Consider the following 18,787-nt stretch of genomic DNA (forward strand, 5'->3'; position numbering starts at 1 on the left):
TCTGAACGTAACATACCATCAATTGTCCGAATGTGTCAGATACGTGGCCGCCAAGCCTCAAGGTCTATATAAGGGTAAACCTTCACCCTTTGAAAGTACACTTATACAATTCCTATTCACATATTTTTTCACCACCTTGGAGAAAAGAAGCATGGATTCCTTGCCCAAGATATCCCACCTGGGCCCTCTAGACATTATTTTCTCGCAATCTGCCATCAAAGTTTGCATCCGAGCTCCAGATCATCACTACCAGTAAAGATCGTGTCTTTTAATCTCCATCAATCATCACCGTCATCATCTAAGCCTCAGCCCTATTAGCTACATGAATTATACATGTTAGATATCAAATGTAATTTAGATATCTCTTATTTATATCAAATTGGATTGGGACACATCCCCATTTGAATTCCATCCTATTTACTTGCAACCCCATGGGATAAAATTGAGAAAGAAGCGGGGAAAATTGAGGAAGTAGTGTGTGTGTGTTTGAAGGGATTGGGAATCATTGATTTCTCGAGGATGTATTTGATAAAAATAATGATGATAATTTGCAATTTATCTAAAAAGAATGGTATTAATAGAATAATGATTTTGAAGAGTTGGGAAATCCTTAATTTGCACATTAATTGGCATTAGTGCAAACCGGGGGTGATCATGGGTCGGGCCTCGGAAGGGCTTTGCACTTATGATAAGGGCTAAAGCTTAGGCCCGGGCCTGGCTTGGCTCGGGGTTCTAGGCCTATAACATAAGCCCTAGCCCAAGTTTATACGGGCCCGGGCCGGGCCGGGTCTGATTCTAGGCCAATATCTTTCATATATAAAACATTATATATCTATAATATTTTATATTAAATGACATAACATGTATATAAAATTTTATTTTATATATTATATAATATAAAATATTACATATAATATAAATTATACATTTCATGTTATAATATTTATATATATATATAATATAATATAATGTAAAATAACATATATATATATATATATATATATATATATATATATATATATATAATGTGTAAATTTAAATATATGCAGGCCCAGGACAGACCGGGCCAAAATGATCACCCCTAGTGCAAACCGTAAATGCATGTGTTATACATAAAAAGTATAAAGATACAAGTATTAACCTTGTACGTATATAACAATGTCTTTTCTTGTGATATTTCACCTCGAAACCTTTTATGCATCAATCTATATGGATGAATGAATGGATGGTTCCGTTTACATACTACCTTTATTTAATTTTTATGATCTGCATAGAAACTGAGATTTATCCTCGAAACCTTGTGATTTCTTGTGATCTTCATAAACAAGTATCTGCATTATATATGCCAAATATGGTATTAGTGTAAGGTAGTGTTGTGCACATCTACAAGATAATAAAGCTATAAAAAAGGTAAAAAAAATGAAAATACAAAATTTAAAATTTTCATGTTGATTTTTTTTATCAAATTTCTTAAAGGATGTATTTGGTAGAGGTGTAAAATTGAACCGGGGTAAACTTTACACCCCAGTTCGATTTTGTAGGCATTTGGTAAACATGTAAAATTACATTTTCTAGTTTAATCACATCGATAATCGATGTAATAAATACATTGAAATTATCGATGTAATAAATACATCTCTCGTTAACCTTTTGCTTGTTCTTCTCCATCTAATGTCTTTAGAATCCTCGTCCTTGTAGTCAAAGTTGTCATCATTCTCTCTTCTCCGAGTGTCCTTGTAATCCTCCCTGAGGATATTCGACCAGTCGGGTATGTTAACTGACAATGATATTGAAGTTGCAGTTGCTCCACCACCCCGATTAGCATTCTCGACCCTTTTCTCAAATTTCTTCGCTACACGCACATTGGTCATCGGTTTCTTCAACTCAGGCGAGGTAGCGTGATTCAAATTCCACAAGTCGGGTTTGTCAAATTCGAACATGGTATTGGAACTAATCATTTTATCTTTATCCCTGCCGATAAATCAATAACTGGGTCTGGCAAGGTAGTTCTTCCTAGCTGCCATAGTGAAAATTGTTCAAGAACTAAATATGATGGCTCTATCTTTTGCCCCTTCTCTATTATGAGCCTTTGAGAATTTCTCTCTTTTCTCTATGCTCTTGATTTTGCTAATTTGCTCAACTTTTATAAAAGGTGTAAACGGATAAGGTTGTCCCATTGACTCCCTTCCGTCCTTCTCTCTTTCTCTGATAAATCTCCCACTGTAACAAACTAGAAAACATGGTAACCTCCATTTAAATTGATGTAACCAAATAGGACGAGTGTAAATGGACACAATGGCCGGTCCGTATTTTACACTCTCACCGAACGATTATGTCTCAACTCCATTGCTATAAAAATGCATTTACACCGAAAACAAATGCAGCCAAATGTTATATTATGTGATGACACTTTTATAATACACAAAAATTGAATACAAACATTTTATATAGAAGATAGATATAAATAAACATGTTACTAGCATGTCAAATAATCAATTTGAAAATTATTCCATGATTCTAATTAATCCATCTTCAAAAACTTCCCAAATTATATGAATGACAAAAATTCTGATTAACTTCTGTTATTTTGCAAGGTGCCAAGTGGCTGGTTGGTAATGTCTCCTACTAGTAGTAATATAGTAAAAGACTTGGAATCAAATCTCGCCTGTACTTAAATTGGAGGTTTTATGAGTTTGGGGAATGGGCTACCCCTATTGTGTATCCATTGGAGGAAAAAAAAAAGTCTCAATTGATTTTTGATGAATTAATCTTTAATAAAGGAGACTTTTCAGTTTTAAAAAATCAAATTCGACAATTTAATCCCTCCAATAAATTCACATGGACTCCCCACAAAGCATGCCAGACATGCACATCCAACCGTACATTAGAAATACCACTTGTACTTTGTCATGGGGTTGGGGATATATTCCCAATGCACGGTTGGATGGGCATATGGGGTGCCCTGTATCGGGAGTCCATCTCAACTCACCAAACATCTCCAAAGAAAAGATTAGAAGTGTTTGAATTTTTACTCTAAAATCCCCATAAAAAAATAAGAAAAAAAAGGAAAAAGGAGCAAATTACAAAGACTCTTATACAAAGAGGTCAGTGATAAATACCCCTTAATTTTTATTTATAACAAAACCCTCTTGAACTTTTACTTTGCTGTTTGCACTAAATACCCCCTAACCATTAAATCTGATGATACAGTGCGCCAAATTATCAGAAAATCCGGTAAATTTTTTATTATTTTTTGAAAAATTCTTGATTAGTACCATGTACTTTGGCTCGAGTAATAATTTGGTCCTCAAACTTTAAAATACAACAATCCAATACCCTAATTATTAAAACGCAACAATCTAGTACCTGTCATTAATGAACCATCAGTTATATATATATATCATGTGACCTCGTGTGTAATTTGAGACTTTTGAAAATATCAAAATTACCCTTAAAAATAAAATATATTGTTTATCATCTTGTTCCTCAAGAAGATGAAATAGAGCCTAAGCTCTCTGTCATAGACACCAAAACCCTTGCAAAAGAGCCTAAGTTCTTGACATTTCAAAAATTTGGGTACTGAATTGTCTTATTTTAAAGTTAGGAGACCAAATTATCACTCAAGCCAAAGTACATGATATGATCGAAAATTTTTCCTATTTTTTATTTTCTTGCACTTTTCTCCTAAATTTTAATTAACTCAAAACTACATCCATTTTCTCCAAACTAAACCAACTAAAATACAATCAATTCATTGACAAAGAAAAGGTGCCAACCGGCTGGTTGGTAAGGTCCGATCTCCCGCCTACACCTGGGTTGGGGGATGGATTATCCCCATAGCTAAGAAACAATAAGGTTTTCTTCTGAATTATTATTTCATTTCACTAACTTTAATTTATATCTTCATCTTAAATTAAAAAAAAAATTATCCACTCCTCTCTCTAATAATTTATCCCTGTCATCTGATTTGAATATTAAATCTAAACAAAAATCTACAACGATCTATTAAAGCAACCTAGAGGGCTTATTAAATTATAAATCATTAAAAATAAGAAAACGATAATTGGAGGATTTAAGAAATTGTAAACAGCTGAATGAAAATCTTTTCCAAAATTAGCTGATGGAAATCTAATGAAAAAGGATCTTTATTACAAAATTCAGAGGTATCTGTCACTGATACCATTCCTTCCGAAGAAAATTGTAAGAACTGGAACGTATTTTGTTCGCAGGAGATCCGGACTCCTTCCGATATAGGCACTGTAAAAAAAAAAGGTAGAAAATAAAAATGAGAGCGTCAATGAACGTCAAATTCCACCGTCAAAGTTGTGACACGTAGGAACCCGTTAAATGCCCACCGAACCATAGAAAACTCAAAAACCGAGGGGGAAGCCTGGAAAGGCGGGAACCGACTCAAGAAGGAGCCTCTCTCCGGCCATATAACGACCCTTCTTTTACCGGAAATGTGTTCCCGGCTGCCGGAAAGTCAAAAGCAAATAAAAAAAGCTTTGGCAACTGCTCCTTTTCCGGCTTCTTTTTTGGGTTCGAGATCCTTTAGTTTCGGTGGTTATAAATAGGTGGGAGAGCGTTCTCTGATGAAAACAAGACTAACCGAATATATTAACGACAGAGAAAGTAAAACGCAGAGAGAGAGAGAGACAGAGGGACAGACGGTCGACGTATGTCACACCGATTGCAGGTTTAGGTATTGTTGTCGGAACTAAGAGAACTGATCGTTCTGGTTCGTTTTTCTCCCTGTCTGGAACAAAAGGAGTGAGACAATTACCCGACCGATCGTTTTTCCACTGTTAGAAAGTTTGGACGTTAAACGTTCTCATTCGTTTTTCTATGATTCGGAAATGTTTCGGATATTCTGATGCGTTCAAACTACATCATGTTTGTTCCTCTGTTCTAATCGCCTACTCAAGTCCCTGAATTTGGTTTATCATTTAAGTACTTGTAGAGAGATTGATTTTTCTATCCATTATGGCCGATCATCTCTGTTTTTAGTTTGTTTATCGGTTCTAAAAATTATGAACTTCTGTATGTTTACTTGCACTGTAAACAATTTTTTTTTTCATAAATTTCTTTATCCGTTAGATTTTTGAATCCGTTGTTTTTTCAGTCCAATCAGGTTTTTTCCTGCTTCTTTTGTTATATAAACCTACAGGACCTTTGTTTCTTGGTTGGTGCAGAGTACTCAAAAGGAATTTAAACACAAACCCTGATTCATAGTCTCTGGTCGAGAAACGGTGGGGTTCCTTTCAGTTTCGAAATCGGTCGGGTTCTTTGTATGTTAAATATATGCCTGCTCGAGAAAAGGAGAGATTCATCTCGGTTTCGAAATTAGTCTGATTCTTTGTATTTCAAGGTTGGACAGGGGAAGTGCAGTTTGAACGAAGAGATATAGTGTTTCGGGAATTCAAACGCAATGGAGCAGAAGCACATTATCATGTCGGCCTTGAGCGTCGGTGTCGGTGTTGGTGTGGGGCTTGGTTTGGCCTCTAGACCGGCAGTAAGTAAATGGACGAATCCCAATTCACCCAATGCCATTACTGGAGAACAGATCGAGAATGAGCTCCAGAAACAGGTTATCGACGGCAAAGAAAGCAACATCACCTTTGATGAGTTTCCATATTACCTTAGGTAAGGGAAGCACAGTCTTTATCTCGCGCAATCCTGCTCTGGGTTTTCATTAATAAATTGTTTTCATGTATATAATCACGATGCCTCGGCAAAGCGAGTATGGTTTTCTATTTGATGATAGTTTATACTGTATGCCGCCCATTTGATTCTTTTCTACCATTATTTTAATTTTAATGTTATGTTTGGTTTGAAGGAAAAAGTAGGGAAAACAAAGGAAAGGGAGGAAAAGCTTGTGTAGATTTCTCTACCTTTTTTCCTCTTAAAACCAAGCATGGCAATGTAAGAGCATGATTCGTTCTTTTGAAGGCCTGAAGTTTTCCTGTGTGTCTATCTAATATTACGGTGAAGAGATACTAAATGGTTCTGCTCAGTCACGTATTCTCTCGTTGGCTTTCATGTGCCGGCTTGCTGGAGTGTTAGTCATTGCTGAACTTAATTATCTTCACATTTCTAATTTAGTACGTCTCATTTAATCTGATTAGATAATTGGAAAGCAGATCCTTATGTGGAACTGAATCAACCGACGGTCTATTATGTTTCATGCATTTGCCCATTCATGATTTTCCATATTTGATATTTTGATTGAAATCATGATGTTTAAGCCATGGGCTAGAATGAGCAAACATGCATGTACCATTGGTTTCAAGGGTTACTACTTAGTACTTACAAAACCGTCTACGATTCATTCTTATCATCTTCATTTAATTAGATGATAGTAGTAATAATATGTATATAAAAAGTGCATGCGTCAATTTTAGATGATGATAGTAATAATATATATCCCAAATTTTCTATATTTTTATATTTCTATGGATATGTATATGTATATAAAATTAATATTTATTTATCACACTTATTTAATCTAATAGTAGTGTGTATATAATAAATATGTTCAATTTTCAGTAATTTTTGCATTGCTATGTGTATAAAATTAATTCCTATTTATCACTTTATTTTGATGAATATATAATATTATAGATTTCCTCTTTTTTTTTTTTGCAAAATTTGTATATCTTTTCATTTTTTGTTGTGTTTTTATCTTTTTTTTTTTAATTTTTATTATGCAGCAAAGGTTGATAAATTTGACTTGATGATTGAACCATTGACCACCACCAAACAGGAAAACATTTCATTTTGGTTGGTTTTAAATTTTGTGTATTATTTCCATCATCAAAAAATTCTTGTTTCTTGCACTTGTTTTTCTTTAATATGATTAATAATAAAATATCAGAGATGCTTCCAATTTTTTTCTATATATTATTTTTGTATCTTTTAGTATTTATTTATATTTAAAAAAATTAGTATTTAAATATGACATCATGGACATTTGACCCATATGGTTGAATTACTTACCTATCACCTAGATGGATGAATTTTCATTTTCGGGTTTGGTTTAAAATACGGGATTTATGTTATTAGGGGTACTGGATATAGGACAGCCCAATGCAAGGTCTAGGGAGGTATTGAATATAGATCCAGTATAATTTACTAATGAGAAAAGTGACTTAAATATATTATTTAATGAGAGAGAATGTAAGCCAATACCTTAAATAAAAGACTGGATGAGAGGGAATTAAATTAACTAAGGTGAAAAGTGGTGTTTCAATTTACATTTTCAGTCCTAATGGTTAGAAAGGGGGCTGAATTCATAAATAGGGATATTTTAGTCAAGAAAAAAAAAATTTACATCTTCATTTGTACTTTTAATAGTAGTACAGATACAGATATAGATTAGATTTTCTAGCATGTAAAAGATTTTTAAAGAGAAAACCTAGATGTTAATATGGTACATGGTTAACTGTGGTGGATTTGCTCAATAAGTGGATATAAGTGGATTTTAGCACATATGATCTAGAACAAGAAAAGAGGTATCCATTAAATGACTTATTCATTTAGTAGTCTTCTAGTTCAGCTTTTAGGTTGCAGGGCTCTTGAGCTTTCCATGTTGACCATTGTTTGCCAATATAATAAGTGCATTATACATTTCCATCTCCTATATTTATTCACTTCATGTATACATATTCATTTTGAGGAGTATTATCAGATTGAACCGGACTAGATGGTTGAACTGGTGAGCTTTCTAGGTCCCAGTTATTTGATGATTCTCACAGACTGAACAATAATATTTTACATGTTTATATAATCAGATTGGGTTGGACCCTAGGAGATTGGATCAAGCAATATCTGAGTCTGAATAATAAACAGAACATATTTTTAGATCTAATTTGGTCTGACTATGACTAAACAGATATCCAAATCCAATTTAAATAAATTATATTAGCATTTGAATCGGGTTAAATATGATCCATTTGCAGTCCTATATGAGCTTGTAGGTACTGGAGCGGATATCTAAATCCAACTTAAATGGATTATAGTAGAATTTGAATTGGGTTAAATTTGACCCATTTGCGGTCCTATTTGAGCTTATGGGTACTAGAGTATTAAATAATATGCAAACTCTCAAGGGGAAAACATTGGACAATATCAAGATGGTTCCCCTTAGATCTGTGGATTAAAAAAAAAATTGTTAATTCTCTCAGGATTCAATCTAGTCTGCCAACGAAGTAGTCAAGATGGTCATTTGACGTCCCTCCATAAAAGAGGCATGGGATCAAACCTGAAAAACTGCAGGCTCTCTATGGTATGGCCTGTGGGCCTCATGTGTACCCTGCTCTGTTTCCACTCCTGAATCCCCTGTTATGTGTAGTATGTAAATAATTAAAAAAAAAAAAATCTGCCAAACAAAATGATGTGAATGGCTTGGATTCCCACTCAATTTGGTTGAGTCAACCAGATCTTCAGACAAACCTGGGCAACCCAGTTACCAGAACCTTAATTTAGATCCCAGGTGTGAGGTTAATAGAAGCATTAACTTGCTGAATAGGGGCCATTTAATGAAAGCTGCAAAAGGCTGAAGTGGATGATTTTAACACTTTTGTCTTTTAGCGCTGAACTAGATGATTTATCATTTTGTCTGTTGGCATACAAGTCTTTAGGAGATTTTGAGCTCCTTGATCGCTGAAGCTTGAATTGGATTGATAACAATACCCTTGAATAGTTTATTGTTTAAATATTTTTCCAATAAAAGAAAACAATGTCATTCACTTCAGCCACTAATATTTCCAATAAAAGAAAACAATAGTTTATTGTTTAAACATTCTGGTTTAAATATCTGAATTAAGTGAAATTTTTACTCTGTTCACTGCAGTAGATAATAAGTGCTGACCATAAATTCCTTCACTTTTATCAATGCATCCACAACGTGTTATACCTTGTGAAGTATTTTCTCTGTTCAGTTTATTTCTATTTTGACATCTTTGTCTTATTGGTCTGAATGGCAGTGAGCAGACACGGGTGTTACTGACAAGTGCTGCCTACGTTCATCTGAAACAAACCGATTTGTCTAAGTACACCAGAAATCTCTCTCCTGCAAGTAGGACCATTTTGCTCTCTGGACCTGCTGGTAGGTTTTCTTGCAAGTACCCATATTTAGGTTTACAGTACTTCACACGAATCTGTGCCAAAACTTAATTGTAAATTTCCATTTTTTTGAAGAGATGTACCACCAAATGCTTGCCAAGGCCTTAGCGCATTACTTCGAAGCCAAGTTGCTCTTGTTAGATGCTACTGACTTCTCACTAAAGGTGTGTAAGCATAATTGCAATTTTCTTTTCAAATTTTCACTTTTCTTCTTCCTTTTCTCTATTCGTAATCCTCATTCTTTTGGAGGGCCAGATTATTAACTTATTGGTGGCTATTTGGCTTAGTGAAGTGATTGTTTAGTTTATAAGGATTGGATTTGGGCCCAGTTATTAATTATCATTCTCATGTTGTTCTACCAATGAGACCTAATGCTTGCAATACTTGTCCTGCTACAGATACAGAACAAATATGGCAGTGGGAGCAAAGGATCTGTAAGACTTCTCTAATTCAACCCGAGCATGTTACCTCTTGGACAGTTAATGGATATTCATCCTGCAAATCCTCTCTAGCCATAATATATTGAAATCTCATAGTGGCATATACCAGAATCTATGCATGGATGTCAAATCCCTTTTACTCCTTTCCTGTATCACACGTGCAATTGGTCATGTGTTGTTCTCATATAGGAGAGAGTAACTAACCAAAATTTCAACTGGAGCATTTCCTTATTTACTTGTAATGCCCTTTTCTTGTAGTCCTTGAAGAGGTCCATCTCAGATGCAACACTGGAGAGAATGTCCGGTTTACTTGGTTCATTTTCAATCCTTCCACCAAAGGAGACAAAAGGTGACGATGCTTTTTATTTTCTTAAATCTAAGCGAATTATTCATGGACATCAACTCGACAGCTCTCCTGTAGCCACCTGAGCTCTTTCTGGCTCTTTTCTTTTCATAAATAGAAAAATCTACATATTTATATATTCCAGAGATATTCACCATTCTGTAACAGCTAACAATATAGTTGGGAGAAGGCTTTTGTTTAGTAATAAATAAAAATGAAATTTACTCATAGAAAAGAGAAAGGAGTACAAATAGAGGTGATAAAATATCACCCAAAAGGAAAAAAAAAAAAAAAAAAAACAAAAGAACAAGCTCACCACCCACCAAAACAACTTTCAAAGTACAAAATTGAGCCCTTGCCCAGAATTTTCGAAAAAAAAAAGTCTCCCCACAAGCCTCCCGTGACTACTCATTTATTCACACCCAACTCCCAGAAAACGAAGTTCCCCTATGCAGAAACAAATAAATATGAACTTCTTCGGTAATTAAGCAGTAAGCAAAGGATATTCCTTTTCCAGTTCCCTGAACAAGTTCCTTGGAACTTCCTCCCCTCCCAGAAAACGCAGCCCTAACAATATACTTGAATCTGTTTTAACAATTTTGTTCCAAATCATCATTCTTCTCTACCTCCTTCACTCCTATCAAAATTCACCCTGTCATCTTCTTCTTGGCTCTTATCATCCTTCTCCCCAACTTCGCTCTCTTTCTCCTCTTATTCCACATCCATACTCAAACCTTCATCTTGCGAAACAGAACTCGTTTCCACCTTACTCTTCTTAATCTTACTCTGAACTAAATCGACAAAAGTACTCTCCTCACTGCCTTGCTACATTTTTTTTTTACAGTTTCACCCGTTTCTTCTTATATACTATTTTGAATTAACTACAAGGGACCTGCCCCCAGGAAACCCTCCTTTGGGCCCTGCAATTAGTGAACTCTTGGCCCACTTGGTTGCTGCAGGTGGTCTAAAATCTTCTTTTTGTTTTAAAGATGCAGTGCCACATTGGTTAGCATCCTTCTTAACTAGTGATATGTCTGTTTCTGCTATAGGTAGGTCTGGTTTATCTGAGTCGTCTGTTAGTTTGTAGGTGTTTTGGGTGTTTTCTCCTGGCTTGGGGGGAGCACATCCATAAGTTGTGTCTTTTATTTTTGTTGCTTCTGGTTTATGTTCTCTTTGGTTTTTCTTTCAATGAATTTCTTCTTTTCTCACCTAAAAAGAAGGAAAAAAAAAAAGAATTCATGACCCATACATCTGTTTTTGCAACCCTTTTCTGCCCCAAGAGACGAACATCCTTTCTTGTATCAATCTAAATTCGGTTTAGGTCCATCTCAAGTTCTTTTTCATTTTTCAACACTTATTTGGTAGTGTTGATTTGAGATGTCTCAATTAAGTCGAGTTAGATGAGGATGATGCGTTATACAACCGGTGTTCTAGAGGGCACCTGTAGTTGGGATAAGAATTTCTTGAGTTGACTTGAATTGCTTTGAAAGTAAATGGGGCCTTTTTTTTTAATTTTTATGCTAGCTCTGAAGTTAGGTTAAGGAAAACGCCTCAGATAGGCTAAATTTTTTAGCTCTAAGCATCAGAGGTATAACCTTCATAACGTAAACATTCAGCATCAGATCCAAGGCATAAGAAATTTATGAATTTTTTAGCAGAAGGCTAAATTTTTGAATTCAGCATCATAGGTATAACCTTCAATGTGAGGTGGACAGCAGGTAACTACACAAAAAGTTTGAGATACTTGTTACCATTTTCCAATGAACTCAAAAAATATTGATGTCACTATCTATTTAAGAACCCAATAACCATATCCATTTCTGCTCCAATTCATCCATGTTTGTGAAGCCTAAAACTCCCTTCATGCAAGACCCCTGTCCACCTCATTGAATTGCTGTGCATGAGAAATTGAAAAAGATATGCACAGAGAAGGAACCTGGAAGGTACCACTAGCATGCTGACCCAAATATTGAAAACACCAATGTAAGGCTTCCCTCCCAAAGCTCCTCAGCACAAGGAGGTAAGCTTGATTATATTCTCGGAACTCCAGAATCTGGACAATTGTTGTAGGGGACTTAAATCTGTCTCATTTAGACTCTCCAGATTGATGAGGAATTTCAGAGCAATATGAAATTCAGAAATACATGAAACTTATGATGAAATTATCAAATAGTAAAGGATGGATTGGAAATGGTGGGGAAATTACACAATTGAAGGCCAAGCTTTACCAGGTCAAAGCGGGAGTGACCAAAAGGGCAGCCCAGTGCACGAGGCTCCCCCCCAATGTGGGGTCTTCAGAGGGACAGATGTTTGCAGCCTTACCCTGACAGACACAGAGACTGTTTCCAAGATTTTTGAACCCTGGTCACCCTGGTTACAATATGACTTAAGCCTGTTTTTGTATAAATGAAAGTACATTTTTTGTTTTCAACTGAAGTTTTCACTTTCACTTTGATCAATATTATCTTGCGATCTGGAATTGAGCAAGGTTTTCTTGTGATCTGGAAGTATATTTTGAGTATAAGAAACTAAGATCTGGTTTCATTTGTTGAGAAGTGTGCCAAATATTCTGTGATCACAAGAAAATGGTACACCATTATTGCTATGATTACTGCAGCAATTACAATTTCATCTACAGTTTTGAATTGTATAGATACTTCTTTTCTGCAAGAGACTTTGTTTCATTATTATATTTTTATGTTCCTTTGGCATTAACTTATGTAATTTTTGAAAGAGAGTCAACTTTGTTCCTAAGCAAGTCCTGTTCTTTACTCATCTCTAGATTATGGATCTGATACTTTTGTTGATCTGATTCAGCATTTTTTCTATTTTTACTTCGTATTTGGAAATTTATGATTTATTATCAGGAGATTGCTTTTCAGGGTGATATCTTCATTAAAAGTAATAAAAATTACATGCATAAAGTTTTGTTTTAGAGTTTTTCACAGGTTTCAGTAATTGTTTTTAGTTATCTACTCGTTTTTCATTTCTTTCTACTATTATAATATGTGTGTTGCCTATTTGCCTTAGGTACATTACGGAGACAAAATAGTGTTATGGAGATCAGATCGAGGTATATAACACACTAGAGGTTGTTGATTGATCACAAAAGAGGGGTTTAATAGCAACTAGAGATTGATTGTCTATTTATTCTTCTTTTTTCACTTGTCTTCTTCCTTCAGGGCAACAGAAGGTTCTAATAATGCTCCAAAGCATCGTAGAAATGCGTCTGCTGCAGCAGCTGACATCAATAGCTTTGCATTGCAATGCAGTCCTGTAAATCCAGGTTGGCACCCGAATTTTTATTTGCTAGAAGGACCTATTATTAATTAATTATAGCATGCTGAGAATAGTAATTGCAATTATATTACATATACCAACATTTGTATGTGGTGACACTGGAATATTTTATTAACGGTCTTTGTAGGTTAACAATGAGGATAAGGAGTTTCTGGTTGTTCTTGTAGAAACACTGAAGGTTCCCCTTTTGGGCTTATTATAACAGTTTTCTGGGTTTAGGATCAGTACCCACTCTTGATCATTCTAAAGAATTTGCAATTCTATTCTGGATTCAGACTTGAAATGTACAGTGCACATTGGGCTCAGTTTGGAAAAAATACAAATATGTAAGGTGCAAATACAAGGTTTAGAAATACAGTATACAAGTTTTCCACTGTACATATTTGAATTTGTACTCTTCCCAAACTGAGCCTCGAGAAGTGATATTTAGGAATTAGGATGCCATTTGGGCTTTATTTTTCAGGAAGTTTCAATTGATTGCAATGAAATTATTGTTTGAGTTCCTAATGACACAACTAGATTGGTTGATATGATAGTTGTTTTCCTTGGGGATCCTATTTTTTGTTCTTATGGGTTCTGAAAAGTTAGTAATTAGTTGGCATTTTCTTATTTTATGATACCAGTGGAGTAAACTTGTTTCACGCCACAATGCCCACCTTTGAACAGTATTATTATAGACCTTAGAATTGTTTGCAAATTCTTACCAGATGAGTTTCATAGTGTTTCTTGATTGATATAATGATTTTCTTATTGTTGTCACTTCTAATGGTCCTTGTATTCTTTAGCTCCTCTGAAGCGCACCAGCAGTTGGGCATTTGATGAGAAACTTCTTGTACAGTCACTTTACAAGGTAATGTTACTCTGAAATGATTGGGATTATGATGAAGTTGGAATTCCTTTCATGTGATGATATCCTACCTGGTCTAAACAATTACTGTTGATACGGTCAAAGTTATTTTCTCAAAGATATTTAGTGGTATTAATTGAATTGTTTTTACTTCTCTTTACAGGTTTTGGTTTCAGTGTCGAAAACCAGTCCTATTGTTCTCTACCTCAGGGATGTGGAGAAACTTATTTTTCGATCACAAAGGATATACACTTTGTTCCAGACAATGCTGAAAAAATTGCCAGGATCAGTTCTGATCCTTGGTTCACGGATATCAGATCCAGGTAATGACTATAATGAAGTGGATGAGAGGCTCGCCCTTCTGTTCCCATACAATATTGAGACCAAGCCACCTGAAGATGAGAACCACCTTATTAGCTGGAGAGCCCAATTGGAAGAGGACATGAAAATGATCCAATATCAGGATAACAGGAACCATATTACTGAAGTTCTTGCAGCAAATGATCTTGACTGTGATGATCTGGGTTCGATCTGCCTTGCAGACACAATTGTCCTCAGTAATTACATAGAAGAGATCATTGTATCAGCAGTTTCCTATCATTTGATGAATAACAAAAATCCTGAATTTAGAAATGGAAGGCTCATTATTTCATCTAGGAGGTTAGATTAACAGATTCTGTGGTTGTTTTCTAGTTAGCTTTCTTTAAGCTTTAGTTGTTCTGACCGTTTGGTCATGGAACAGTTTGTCCCATGGATTGAGCATATTCCAGGAAGGCAAGCGTGGTGGTAAAGATACTTTGAAGCTGGGAGCAAATTCTGAACCTGCTAAGGTATGCTTCACTTATCTCCATTTACTTCTTGAACAGTCTAAGTGTAATGACCTGATCAGATAATTATTCTTTTCTTTTATTGGTTGTAGGAATCTGAAGGGGATGGGATTATTGGTGTAAAGCCTGAATTAAAATCTGGGACTCCTGCACCTGAAAACAAAAGTGAACCTGAGAAACCAGTTCCTCTGGTGAAGAAGGAGGATGAGAATCCACCTGCTCCTGTAAAAGTACCGGTAAGTCTTTTTCCTCAAAGATGCACCTGAAAACAATCATAGTTCATGCCCCTATGAAAATGTGCATGATTTTAGTGAATGTGTTCTATGACTTTTTGGTATTTTAAAATGGTTTTGAACTTTGGTTTGCTCAACAAAGTTGTGAAAACATATCTGAGAGGGGGTTGACAAACCTTTTTCCAAAAATGTTGAAATATATGTGAACATGATCACTCTCAATCAAATGCTGCATTGTGCTAATGTAGTTTTTTCGTGATAGGAGATTCCTCCTGACAATGAATTTGAGAAGCGCATTAGGCCAGAGGTTATCCCAGCAAATGAGATTGGTGTTACATTTGCCGATATTGGAGCACTAGATGAGATTAAGGAATCTCTCCAGGAGCTTGTCATGCTTCCTCTTCGAAGACCAGACCTATTCAAGGGAGGCCTTTTGAAGCCTTGCAGAGGAATATTGTTATTTGGACCTCCAGGTACTGGGAAGACAATGTTGGCCAAAGCAATAGCCAATGAGGCTGGTGCTAGCTTCATCAATGTTTCCATGTCAACCATCACATCAAAATGGTTTGGGGAAGATGAGAAGAATGTAAGAGCTCTTTTCACCCTGGCAGCAAAGGTCTCCCCAACTATTATTTTTGTGGATGAGGTGGATAGTATGCTTGGGCAGCGCACCAGGGTTGGGGAGCATGAGGCCATGCGTAAGATTAAGAATGAGTTCATGACACATTGGGATGGACTAATGACAAAACCTGGTGAGCGGATCCTTGTTCTTGCTGCAACAAACAGGCCATTTGATCTTGATGAAGCAATTATTAGGCGATTTGAGCGCAGGTATATTGCATATTATTTGACTCTAAAATATGACAGTTATCTAACTATCATCAGTTAACATTCGTTTATCTCAACAACTTGTACAGTGTGTCTAGGCTAAAAACTTCATATAATAAGGAGCAAGTATTTATTGCTTTCCTACTACAATTAATGAACTGAAAATGTTGAGATTACAGAAGTGGTTGGGAATGTTAATATGAGCTGATCTTGTGATGTTCATAGATGAAGCTTCAACCATGAACTCTTTTAGAAATATCTAGATAGGAACCTTCGCCTCTAGTGTCTTGATAGTTATGATTTAAGCTATTTTATGAATATCTTGTTAAAGACTTTCCTATGAAAGTCTATAAAAGTAATTACTCCTATGGACATTCAGTGATTTAGTGCTATGAAGCCACATGTGTGCTGATTAGTAATTATTACGATGATGAACAGAATTATGGTGGGCCTACCTTCTATAGAGAATCGGGAGAAGATTTTGAGAACGCTTTTGGCCAAAGAGAAGGTTGAGGAAGGACTAGATTTTAAGGAGCTTGCAACCATGACAGAGGGATATAGTGGAAGTGATTTGAAGGTCAGTATCTTCCTAAATATCATTCGTGAGTTGATTTATGGTAAGCTATACCTAACTGTGGACAAATAAACATTGAAAACAGAACTTATGTACAATGGCAGCTTATCGGCCAGTTAGAGAGCTGATCCAGCGAGAGAGACTTAAGGATCTGGTAGGTACCCACTTTTTAAGACCCCGTATAATTGTTATTTATAATTGTAGTCTTGTATGATAAGTTACCTTCTTTGTACTAAACTTTGCAGGAAAGAAAACGTAGAGAGGACGAAGGGCTGAACTTGGAAGAGGCATCAAATGCAAAAGAAGATAACGAGGATAAAGTAATTACTCTCAGGCCGCTGAATATGCAAGACATGAAACTGGCAAAGAATCAGGTAAATCTATGTGAAGTCATCCTTCATTGTGAATGCTGCTTCGAACTTTCATGATTCTGGTTATCGAATGATGGAAATCGCATGCAACCATTTTGTGATTGGCAAGACTGGTTTAGTGCCCTTCTAGATAAGTCAGGGGTTTATCAATAATGATAATATCATGCTTTGTGATTTCCAGTGTGTGTGCTCAAGGGAGAGCTCTAAAGGGAGAATGACGTTCAGCCCAGGGTCACAATTTTTAGGTCCAAAGTACAGTTGGGATAGGTGCCAGCTTGGAATTGATGTTAATTCATGGACGGCATTAGTGTATAGAGTGGGGGTATTTAATATTTTGAATGCTTATAGGTCTGCAGTGGAATTCAGAAAATCTCATTAGACATTATGATCCCGATCTTACTATAGAGAGTTGGCTTTACAAGCATTTATCTATAAATCATTTGTTTTAAAAACATTTCTTATCATCACATCATCAAGTTTTTTATGCCATTATATGGGTTATTTGTTTTAATCCATATGGCAATTTTATTAATTTACGCATTCCTTGTCCTCACCAGTCAAGAATGTTGCCTTAATATCCATTTGGTGAATAATTAATTAATTGAGGTTATAGTCATTAAGACTAATATTAGTGATACTAGTTATTGCAGCATAGGTGTCAAAATAATATATTCCCTCACATCTGCCTAATATCCTTTAGCTACCAAAATCCTTCTGGGCTGAACTTCAGATACATTATTATGGGGGTTTTCACATGTGGAAACGTATTTTAAATGTACCAGTTGAGAGTGTATGGCTTCCCTCCAACATGTTTAGGGTTAACCTTTAACCAACCAACATGGCATTAACTATTCACTTAAAAGGCGTTAGTTTTTCTTATCAGCAACCTTAACTCACCGCATCTCGATCTAAGTCCAGATCTCCTGCCTATAAAATACGTTCAACACCTTTCCAACATGATCTGACACCACACGTGTGTAGCCAAAGCCAAATATGCCAATAATTATAAATTATAGCCTCAGGAGTTGGATTTAAGGTGACCAAATATGCCAATTTCAACTCGGAATAATTTTCTGTATTCACTTTGTGACTGATGGTTTGTGAGTCCATCAGTTAACCGGGCAATGAAACAAAGAAGCTGCCTTCTCTTGAAACTTCACCAAGATTTTTCCTGAATGCAAGTAATTCCTTAATTGCAGGTAGCAGCCAGTTATGCGGCTGAAGGAGCCAGTATGGCCGAGCTGAAGCAGTGGAACGAGTTATATGGGGAAGGAGGTTCAAGGAAAAAGCAGCAGTTATCATACTTCCTTTAGAGGCATGGTGTGAAATGAGGTAATTTTTTTTCCTCGAGTCACCAATACCATTCTGTTTGAAGAGGAGTGATAGTTGAAGGCCTTTCACATGAAACCCATGGGTGCTGACGGTGTCTTGGTACTAAGAAAAATGCTCACAGTTGTTGCAGTTTCATGGTAAACTGGAACTGTACCATGTTATATTTTTCATCTATTATATATTTGGTTTGGGTATATCATGCTTTCCTGTTCTGTTGGTTGGCTATTACTGGCAAATTAGCTTCCCAGTTGCCGCTATGTGTTTGAATACGTAAGGCTGTTTCATCCACATTTATTATTGTAATCTTGTGGGCAACAAGCTGGTCTAAGTTTATACAGCTTTTTTGTTTTGGTTCCCTTCTGCTGTTAAGGACTAAAATCCCTTGAGCTATGTTTGCTTTGAAGGAAAAGGAAGGGAAAGGTATGAAAACCTATACAAAATTTGTAAAAATTTCCCTGCCTTTCCTTTCCCTTCTCTACTTTTTCCTTAAAACCAAACATAAACCTTATGTAATGTAAAATGGACCTTTAATCTCATTCGATGGCGCAATTATATGATTAACCTTATTT

The 18,787-nt window shown here is 35.8% G+C and overlaps 1 protein-coding gene and 1 pseudogene across 13 annotated transcripts; one reads left to right on the forward strand and one right to left on the reverse strand.

The window, feature by feature from the left end:
* Positions 1–1,259: 1,259 nt before the first annotated feature.
* LOC148879747 (protein S40-4-like) lies at positions 1,260–2,024 on the reverse strand (annotated as a pseudogene).
* A 2,376-nt stretch (positions 2,025–4,400) lies between these two features.
* On the forward strand, positions 4,401–18,574 carry LOC148879748 (uncharacterized). Of its 13 annotated transcripts, none has more exons than XM_088961418.1 (18): positions 4,401–4,702; positions 5,193–5,643; positions 5,837–6,058; positions 8,985–9,106; positions 9,199–9,287; positions 9,522–9,557; positions 9,822–9,912; positions 12,937–12,979; positions 13,089–13,192; positions 13,992–14,056; positions 14,217–14,713; positions 14,796–14,883; positions 14,973–15,116; positions 15,376–15,944; positions 16,380–16,518; positions 16,601–16,669; positions 16,761–16,889; positions 18,086–18,574. In XM_088961418.1, exons 3-18 carry the CDS (start codon positions 6,039–6,041, stop codon positions 18,197–18,199), a joined length of 2,319 nt encoding a protein of 772 aa, XP_088817544.1. In that variant the 5' UTR covers positions 4,401–4,702; positions 5,193–5,643; positions 5,837–6,038; the 3' UTR covers positions 18,200–18,574. The 13 variants fall into 13 exon arrangements, with proteins under 13 accessions (XP_088817544.1, XP_088817533.1, XP_088817538.1 ...); XM_088961416.1 differs by having other exon boundaries at positions 4,465–4,893; XM_088961417.1 differs by having other exon boundaries at positions 4,599–4,738.
* Positions 18,575–18,787: the final 213 nt, after the last annotated feature.

Source organism: Nelumbo lutea, chromosome 1 (genome assembly GCF_056320005.1).
Source record: "Nelumbo lutea isolate HS-2025 chromosome 1, American lotus-T2T, whole genome shotgun sequence".
Taxonomy (NCBI): domain Eukaryota; kingdom Viridiplantae; phylum Streptophyta; class Magnoliopsida; order Proteales; family Nelumbonaceae; genus Nelumbo; species Nelumbo lutea.